The sequence below is a fragment of the Cicer arietinum genome, chromosome 7 (genome assembly GCF_000331145.2).
Source record: "Cicer arietinum cultivar CDC Frontier isolate Library 1 chromosome 7, Cicar.CDCFrontier_v2.0, whole genome shotgun sequence".
Classification (NCBI taxonomy): Eukaryota; Viridiplantae; Streptophyta; class Magnoliopsida; order Fabales; family Fabaceae; genus Cicer; species Cicer arietinum.
The window spans coordinates 53,136,442-53,146,793 of record NC_021166.2 but is presented as its reverse complement, the minus strand read 5'-3'; the positions used below and the strand labels follow the sequence as shown (position 1 = coordinate 53,146,793).

The 10,352-nt window shown below is 33.4% G+C and overlaps 2 protein-coding genes across 4 annotated transcripts in view; both read right to left on the bottom strand.

Moving 5' to 3' along the window:
• Window positions 1-3,816, bottom strand: LOC101500599 (calmodulin-binding receptor-like cytoplasmic kinase 2). 3 transcript variants are annotated; one of them, XM_004510705.4, is made up of 6 exons: window positions 3,363-3,812; window positions 2,070-2,329; window positions 1,776-1,944; window positions 1,587-1,679; window positions 1,149-1,450; window positions 1-707 (listed from the first exon to the last, which is right to left on the bottom strand). In XM_004510705.4, the coding sequence occupies exons 1-6, from the start codon at window positions 3,613-3,615 to the stop codon at window positions 453-455; spliced, it is 1,332 nt and encodes a 443-aa protein (XP_004510762.1). In that variant the 5' UTR covers window positions 3,616-3,812; the 3' UTR covers window positions 1-452. The 3 variants fall into 3 exon arrangements, with proteins under 3 accessions (XP_004510762.1, XP_004510763.1, XP_073220028.1); XM_004510706.4 differs by having other exon boundaries at window positions 1,587-1,676; window positions 3,363-3,809; XM_073363927.1 differs by having other exon boundaries at window positions 1,587-1,944; window positions 3,363-3,816.
• A 5,890-nt stretch (window positions 3,817-9,706) lies between these two features.
• LOC101501334 (pentatricopeptide repeat-containing protein At2g46050, mitochondrial) overlaps window positions 9,707-10,352 on the bottom strand; it is a 2,264-nt gene continuing 1,618 nt past the window's right edge. Inside the window, exon 2 of the mRNA XM_073370810.1 lies at window positions 9,707-10,352. This exon is cut by the window's right edge and continues 12 nt beyond it. Coding sequence (XP_073226911.1) covers window positions 9,818-10,352 — 535 coding nt within the window. The 3' untranslated portion in view covers window positions 9,707-9,817.

The following is a 10,352-nucleotide window of genomic DNA, read 5'->3' as shown; positions in this document are numbered from 1 at the left end:
TGCAAATACTAATAAACATTTGCTTCCTCAATAAAAATTTACAACTTGTGTATTCTTAATACCAGTTCTTAAACACACAATTAACCATAAATGGAACATCACAGCAATCAAAATTCCAATCCATAGAATACAAATTTTCCTTTTCTGTTAAGTATATCACAGAAAAGGAAATAAACATTACGGAAGTATGCTCCCTCCATTCCTATATACAACCCAAAACTCTTACAAACAATTTTCACAAAATATGAATTTTACCTATCACTATCAGCATATGCCACCCCAGTTGCCAAAGTTTCTCGATCATTTTATCAGAAGCATTTTTTAGTCCTGTGGCCATATTTTCTCTTAACTTTTTTTTAATGCTTTATATTTTTTATGCTTATTGTTTACTAACTTCCTCTCCTCTTTGATGCAAGTGTTGTTGCCTAAGATTAACTCTATCATTGTCACTCTCACAATGAGGTGCTCCTTTGGGAAGTAGTGGAATATGATCGAAAGTCTGAAACAGATAGCTCTCTGTAATCCTTGCGAATGGCCCAAAGGATCTCCGCGCATCTCTTCATGTTTGGCCTGCTTTGTCTATGAGGAGCCAAACACTGTAAAGCTAGTTCAAGTATCTTTTCTAAGGCCAAATTATTTGCATAAGTTTGATCCAGTCTTGGGTCCAAGGCTGAGATGGCGTTTCCGTCAATAAACCTCTTCATAGCCTGCACTTGTAGCAAATGAGTCACATTAAAGAATCAATCCTTCTAAGGTAAACAGAGTAAAAGGAAACAATTGACAAGATAGATTTTAACGAGGTTTGGCAGTGTGCCTACATCCCCGAGAGCAGAACTGTTAGGTTTTTCTTATCATTCCGAATCAGGTTGCCTTGCAAATATATAAACTACAATACAGATTACAACATTATCCGTGTAATGTAAGCTTTTTACATATAAGAGTCATGCACAATAACAACTGAATAGCTGAAAAAAATGATTCAAAATAAGGAATCAATCTTAACTAAAGCTTTGAACATAATAGACTAAAAAGGTGCAAATTAGAAGAGGAGGAGCGGGCAAACTTCAGAAGAAAATTGAATAACATACTACGAAAAACAACTGAATAGGTGAAAAGAGGGGAATAGAATGAAGGAAAACACCACTCACCCATTTCACTGTTATTCTCTCTTTGAGTTCGAATTTTGGTTCAATGGGGCGTCTGCCTGTGACAAGTTCAACAAGCAAAACACCGAATGAATAGACGTCGCTCTTTTCGGTTAGCTGATAGGTTTTCAAGTATTCAGGGTCCAAGTATCCAGCTGTTCCTTTAACTTGGGTGGAGATATGGGTCATGCCAGAATCACTGTCAGGTGCTTGTTTAGCAAAACCAAAGTCTGCTACCTTAGCTCGAAAATTCTCGGTGAGGAGAATGTTGGAAGATTTTATGTCTCTATGAATGATAGGATGATCTACAGAGAAAATATGCAACAATTATAAGATTCTTTTCATTTTTCAGCATATTCTATATGTCATTAGGGACAAACATGTTTGTTGTACATTGCCATGACTGAAATGAGTTACTTGATGAAGAAAAGAGTTATATACCCATATACATATGAAGATAGGTGAGAGCATGAGCTACATCAATTGCAATATCTAGACGAGCAGCAAGTTCCAGAACGTTTCCATGAATGCCTGCTATGATCCTTTGATTAAGTAGTAAGCACAAAAAACCAATGCAAGCCATAAGGCAAAGGAAAACTAAAATAGTTGAAAGGCTCAGAGAAAACTCACAATCTAAATGTTCTCTGAGTGTTCCATTAGGAACATACTCCACAACAATGATTTTTTCATCACCTTGATCCAAATATCCATAGAACTTTACCAAGTTCAAATGTTCGACCCTTGATAGTGTTTGGATCTCGCTTTGGAACTCCACACCTAAATGTTTCTCGTGCATAGTCTGCGAAGGTAAATGTAATATAAACCAACAATTTTGGATTTCTTGTAGATGAATAGCATTCTCATTATTACACATAAATGCGACAAAAATGACGAGAGGACTAGGCGATACACAATTTAAACAACCTTCTTAGCTCGCTTTACTGCAACAATGGTTCCATCCAGGAGTTTGGTCTTGTAGACTGCACCAAAACCTCCTTGGCCAATCTTGAAAGAAGGAGAGAAGTTTTTAGTGACTTGGATGATTTCCTCCATGGTGTATTTCACAATGCCGGGCTCGTTCCCCTGGATTGCGTTGTTGTATAAACCGATGATGGTACCTCGCTTTGAGCCACGACCTCTCTGACTACCTCTTTGACTATCAGCTGTTGAAGTATTTGACGCAACTAAAAAACAAATAAAACATCTTATTCTTCTAATTCACTCTACACAAATTGATAAGCATAAGATAAATTTACCACCAGCCACACTTCAAAATCTACAAAGTTTCAGATGCATATATATACATTGATGCTAATAGTATGGAAACAAAACAAATAGACTCAAATGCAATACATCGATGTTTAATTAAACAGTTCCTACACTGAGAAAGTGAATCTCAGTTTAAACATTTAACCACAGAACAGAACTTCAAATAATGCAACTGTTACATAGACAGATGTTATTTTTTTCTTCTGTTAACAGATACTACAAATTTGAATAAATCTATACTCCCTCTGGAATGACATACGATAACTGAAAAGTTGATGTATCTAATTAAGACCAGATATATCATCTTTTCAGTTACCACTTTGCTTCTATTACATTCCTGAGTATAATTTAGTGAATGCAATCCATTACGGAAAAAAAAAAATCAAGCAATAATTATTATTAGCTATTATGTTGAATTGAAATTTATTAGCTACAATAATCAAGTAAATTTAACCTTCACAACAAACAAACAAACGAGATTGCTTTGTCACGGTCCAAATCTCATACATTATTTTGACAAAAGCTTCCTTTCAGAAGTTTGAAAATTAGTAGCTACTATATTTCACAATTTAGATCCAAAATCTAAATTCAATTACAATTTTTTTGACTTAATACTTGATCAAAAAAAAATTCACGACCTCTCTGTAATTTTCTCAGGAGCCAAACAGTACACACATCCTAAAATAAACAAAACTTTCAAATATACTAGTCCAAACTCCTAGATCCAAAACAACAAAGAATCAAACAAACACACACTCACATTCTAAAAGAAAATATCTATTTTTCCATCCAATTATATCTGAAGCATCCGCAAAAATACGGACACCAAACACAACACTGACTCGCGAATATATATTAGATAAACTAGTTATTACAATTGGTAATTGATAATCAGGTAGATAGTTAGTTACACTATTTAGTTTAGTCTTATTAAATTCAAACTAGTACCAGAAGAGGATTTGAATTCTTCGGAATCAGCGAGACTCTTGGAATTGCTGGAATCCGGCGGCGTGAAGCAAGTGGCAAACAATCCGGCGACCGACATGGCAACGGCCACTACTGGATTACGGCCGCTGGAGGAGGAGGAGGAGGAGACTGTTGACTGGTTGGAGGTGCTGACATCGGAATAACGGGATATTCGGTCCGGCGCACTCCGGTGACCGGAGGATTGGTTACGGTTGTGGACAAAAGTTGTAGTCATTTTTTACGTTTTAGAGAGAGAAATTGGCGGGTAGGTGTTATTGGAGAGAGAAAGAAAAAGAAAGAGTATGGGCGTCAACTGAAGAAAAGTCATAAGTCATAAGCTATTGCAACGCAACGACTTTTTGTTTGTGTTTTAAAAAAGGTCGGTAACGTAGCGCTATCATCCACCGTGGAAGCTAAGCTTTGCAAATTGCTTCAAAAAATATAGTAAAAGTACAACTCAGGATTCATTGACCAGTCATCCTATTGCAATTTTTCTCTCTTAATATCTAGTCTAGATTCTAGTTAGAACTAGAAACAACAATAAAAACAAGCGGAGATAGATCACTTTAATTATCGCCTAATTTAATTTCACCTCATATTTTTTAATAATTAAATATATATTTTTAAATATACCTTGTCGAAAAGTTATTCACAAATAGAATCTACTTGATAATTGTAGTTTCAGATCAATTTTTAATTTGAAATCATTCCTTTATTTTTTTTTCTTTTATTTAAATAATTGAATTACATGTATATTTAGTTTTTGTTTTATATTTTTTTAATTGTATTTTGTTAGTGTATTGATGTTTGTTTGTCGTCATTTTGTTGAAGCATTCATTTGATTTAGATTGATAAAATAGCTTCGGTGCATATTCAATCAATCACTTCACAGTATTCAACGTTGGAGATTCGATCAGATATGTATTTGAGACATTTTAATTTTGTCATATTTGCATATATTGTTTTATTTTATGTTTATTAATTTCGGTGTTGTGAATTTATTCGTATATTATAATTTTCGATTTTAGCAACTTTGAATTTGTATTTGATTGATGTATTCTATCTATTTAAAAGAATTTTTTATTTATCAAAAAAACAAAATAAAATAGAATCTACCGTATCATTAAATGTATGTTTGAAATCACCATGAAATTAATAAAATTACGGTGATACCATGATTTTTGTTGAACATTTAAAGTATAGTTTTTGTCAAAATCATGTTGAGTTGAGTGAGGTATTTCAATAACAAAATTGTTTGGAACACTAATTTAAAATTTTAAAACTTTAATATTTCAGCTGACAACAAAATTATAGTAGTTATATAATCGCTGTGTGTGGTAAGATGTCGAATATCATACATAGATTTTACAGAAAGTCGATACCCTTATTAGTAGGGGTGGACAAAATTCAGTTATGCTTGAAAACTGAACCGAACCGAACTAGTTTTCAGTTCAAAAAAAACTGAACCGAACCGGTTTACAGTTTGTAAAACCGAACCAAACTGATTCTATAAACCAATGAACCGGTTTAATACTCCAAACTGAACTGAACTGGTTTAATATTCCAGTCTCAGCACATCACCAAACCTTAATAGGCTAATGAATTCTCTAAAAATCTCTGCCCAGCACACATGTAACTAAAAGATGAACAGAAACAGATTCATCAATATTCTAAAAGTATGATCCCTAAACTCAAATAATCTATTTACTTCAATAATTTTACTTCAAATGCAATGACGCTAAACAAAATAGAAACAAATGTCTTTAATCGTCAAGACTAATGACACTAGCAGATGTTGTTGCGTAGAACGTTGGAGAAATGATCTCTACAAAAAAGAGTATATCGTTATGTTTCAAAATATTTAAAATACAATACAAAGTTTGTAGAACTAAAAATATTGTAACATACCTTTCTCAAAGGTTTCAAGTTCTTCAAGGTCCTCATCAAATAGATTTGAGAAAGGAGATCCTTTCTGCCAATCTTGAGTGCAAACAAGCACTTCCACTATAGTAGGTGTAAGATTACTAGGATGAGGATCCAACACCCTTCCTCGAGTGCTGAAAGCAGACTCTGATGCTACAGTAGACACAGGAATGACCAACACCTCACGAGCAACACTTGAAAGGATGGGGAATCTAGTTGAGTTGACTTTCCACCAATTCAGAATGTCAAACTCGACAAAATAAGGTTCACACTCTTCAGCAAGGTATTTATCAAGCTCAGACTTAGGATTAATTCTTTGCCCAGTTGATTTTTTGTAGAAGCCCATACCATGTATATCATTATCATCTTTCTCTGGTTGTGATGCTCCCATACTTTGAGAACCTTCCTCCCTACCTTCATATTCTCAATAAATTGATTTCAAGGAAGATGACAATTTTGTCTTCAACGCCTCACCATCTACATCAAAAAAATAATCAAGAAAGTAATTTACATATTCAAATTTGCAAGTTGGGTCCAATACAAAAGCAATGAGTAACAACACGTTTATTCCATCAACATTGCCCCAATACTTGTCATATCTACTCTTCATACTAATCCCCATCGACTTTATGTTTGCATCATTGTGCTCACTTAATAATCGAATCTTCCTTCCAATAGCAAATACCTCCATCATATATATGTTACTAGTAACATATGAAGAGCCGGAAATGCGCATAGTAGCGTCATGGAAAATCTTCAAAAAGGGAAGCACCGTATTAGCAAAGTCTCAATCCTTAGATAGAGGTACTCCAGGGCCTTTATCCTTAGACAGTTCTTTGACATACTTAGCATCGGCAATTTCTAACAAATCAAAGGCTTTTTTATACTTCACAGTCGTTACTAACATCAAGTATGTATAATTTCATCTAGTTTCCACGTCTAGACATATGAGACCGTTATAAGAAATTTTCTCCCATTCAACGCATCCCTTAAACCTTGTCAATCTTGAAGGAGACGATCTCACATACTTGACTGCTTTCCGGATTCTTGTGATAGAAATGTATCTTTTAAACCTTCCTTTACAATCAAACTCAAGATATGTGCACAACACCGCATATGGATATATTCTCCGTTCAAGAGCAAACAGTTCCTTGCATTCATCCACAGTTCCTTGCATTCATCCATTTCTTCATAAATTTAATTCCGACATCATTAGACGATGCATTATCTAATGTTATGCTAAAGACACGATTCAACTCCCAAGCATTTAAACATGTCTCGATTTCCTTAGCCATGAACTCTCCTGTATGGCTTGTGATTTGACAAAAATTCAAGATTCTCTTATGCAAATTCCATTTTTTATCAATGAAATGTGCAGTTAGACTCATGTAGCTTAGATTTTGGATAGAAGTCCATGTGTCCGTCGTAAGACAAACCCTCCCACAATGTTTTGAGATGAAAATTTTAAGTCTTTCTCTCTCTGCATCAAAAAGTGACTAGATAGCACGCCTTAATGTAGAGCGGGATGGAATATCAAACTGTGGTTGTAAGACATTCACAAAGTTTCGAAAAAATACATTCTCCACAAATCGAAAAGGAAGCTCTGCTCCTACAAAAACAATAACATAAACTAAACTAAACAACTTTCATCAACAAAATGAGAACCAAATTAAAACCAGCATAATAATTAGTATATATCTATTTCTATTCATAATGTTCAGCACACCGCTATCCAAACATAAACATATTTTTATATTAGAATATGTTTTCATATTTTTAGGAAGACCCTATAGTCTATAGTATGACTCTACAATGTACAATCTAGACTGTCGTAAGTCAAATCTCAATTTAGACTGCCTTGAATACATAAGTATAAATCTCAAATCTCAGAAGTGTCGGTGCTGCAAAGACCACACATGCTTCTGCTTTCATTTAGAAAAGCAGAAATACAACGCCAATTTAATAAGTATAGATCTATTTCAATAAGGTGAAGAAAAAAAAAACTGAAATATAACAACAGCCACTTAATGCACTGCTAAAAGACACAGCTCTGGAAGTGATGAACTTCTAACACACTTATGAACTGATAAATAAAATTTAGCCAGACCTATGACTCATTTGTATGCAAAAGTTACTGTGAAATACATAAATCTATAATTTGAAACACCAATTTAGACAACCAAACACCAATTCAACCTTGATTTCATAATATATTAAACTTACTACTATATTTCAAATCAGAAATCCATACATATAAGAACAACAAGGTCACTACATAACGTACTATGTGCAATAGGTTATTCAAAATTGAGTCAATCTCGCATGCATAAAAATAATAGCATTCAACACAACAAATACAGAAGTGGTGTCTCAGAAACAATTTGTGGTAGCAAAAAACAGATTATGAAATAATCAGTCAATTGTGAACATCATAGTTAATAAATTTCAAATAAAATTAAAGGTCTAGCTAAAAATACTTGTTAAAGAAACAAAATTGAAAAAGGAAAATATTGTGAATCACGGGAATTAATGCATTATTAATTTCAAAAGCTGCACTTTCCATTAAAACCTTCAACTTTTTATTCCTTAATCAGTGTCTTTTAGACATTAGTTAGCATTTGGCTTATTGCAATATAGGTACAGGACACAAAATTAAAGCATAAAAGTCTGAATATTTGTTACTCGATAAAAAATGAGAACAAATGAGCAGGATATCATCTAGCAAACCCCTGGGTTTACTGCCAAAATTGCTATTGTTATGTGTGCCAACGGCCAACCACACAAACATGAAACACACCCTTGCATATCAGCTTATACTCTTTGTGATTATGCATCAAAAGGACACCCTTGAAGTTCTAAAGTTTGAAGACTAGCAAGATTTTATGCATACAAAAAGTTCATAGAGTATTGTTTCATCATAAACTATGAAGAACTCTTCAAAACATAGTACTGGTGCACCACATGCTAGTATATTTAATTGCATAACCACAAGAAACAACCAATTCATTGCATAATTCAAGCTTTATAAAAGAATTTACTAGATTTATAATTTTTATATATATCAAATACCCCAATTCAAGCTTTATAATTTGCTGCTATAACAGTAGTTTTATAAACTATAACAGTAGCTTTATAATTCACAATTTTACCAGATTTATAATTTTTATATATATCAAATACCCCAATTCAAGGGAGGAAATAGCTCTAGATTTATTGAGTACCTATCAGTTACAATCACACTTTCCACATAGTGTTATCATACTCATCACTTTAACTAACAACTTTATTTCCTGCTACATTATAACAGTAGCTTTAATACCAATATAATATCAAAGTTTGTTAATTAGATTGTTCACTTAGACACAAATTCTTCTCCATTAAGTGTAATATCAATCTTGTGTCTAACTTGTTTTTCACCATAGCAGAACAAAACCAATGTTATTGATTACACAAATGCAGATAAAAAAAAAAATAACAAGCATGAATACAAATACAGATAAAAAAACTCAGCACACATGATACAAAGTTTAAGCAATTATCAATTTATAACTTTAAAATTACAGAGATAAACAAAAGTCAAATTACACAAAACTTCAAAAAAATACAACAAAACAATCAAAAGTAGAGTACTAATCATGGTAGAAATAAAATGCATGGGAAAAGCATGAACTCGGCTCAAAAGGTTATCAAACAAGCAAAATCATCAAGCAAAATAATGAAGATGAATCAAAATGGTGAAACAGCGAAAGCGGAGGTGGATGAATACCTGCGAGAAAACGACGGAAGACGGAGGGTGACAGAGGGCGTAGACTCACGAAGAGAGAAGACGAAGTGCCATGAACTGTTGTGCTAAGAGAGAAGACGGAGGGCGGTGAATTGTTGCACGAAGAGAGAAGACGGAGGGCGATGAACTGTTGCGCGAAGAGAGAACAGATGATTCTGATTCAGAATTTGCAGCGGCGGCAGCGGCCATAAGCATGATTTCAATTTTAGGGTTCTGATTCTAATTTTAGGGTTTTGAGATTTTGAGGTTTTAGTAGAATTAAAATTTAAAACTAAACTAAGGTTACAATGTACCTATATTTTCTAAAAACAATTCAGTTAAAAAAAACTGATTTTAAAATAAAGTTTGGTTTTTAATTTTTTTGAACCGATTTAGTTTAAAAATAGTTTGGTTCGGTTCAGTTCTATAAATCAGTTCAGTTTTTGGTTTTTTTGCCCACCCCTGCTTATTTATTAGGTTCAATGATGAAGATTATTATTATATCATGGCTTTAATTGTTGCTTAGGAAAATTATCATCTATAAATAATTTTAGATATTACTTTACCACATAACAAATTATATATATCTATGGATTATGCTCAATAGCACAAGGTAGTGAATTTTTTTTAGCATGTTAGTTCAAACATAACAATTGATAGCCAAACCATCACTTACAGTGCGCATCTTTGAAGCAAAGCATTAGACATTAATCCATGTTAGTACACATTACGTGAATATATGATGTAACATTTACAAATTCATACCATTTTGTTCCTGCATTGGCTTAAGCAACTTATTCAATGTTACATACATTTCTAAAGCATTAAGGTGTGATTTATCATTTGATACAAATGAATGAACTTGATTACCAATCTCTACCCAACTACACCCTGGAACTTTAACATCATGTTTGTTTTCCATCATTTCACGGATTCTTTCAACATCAAACCAATGTTTTTGAGAAGCGTAAATGTTCGACATAGCTGCGTAGTTTACACTCTTTTCTGGTTCAATGTTGAAGAGTTTTTCTGCAGCCAATTTTGCGAATCTTATATTTGAATGTAGTTTGCAAGATGCTACAAATGCTCCTAAGGTATGTGATTCAGCTTCAATTGGCATTGACCTCAAAATTTCAAAGGCCTCATTTATAAGACCATATCTTCCTAGAAGATCAACAAGACAAGTGTAATGTTCTGAATCAGGAACAATTTGATACACATTGGTCATTAATTTGAAGTAATGAAGTCCTATTATGACAAGCCCATGATGAGCGCAAGCCGAGAGA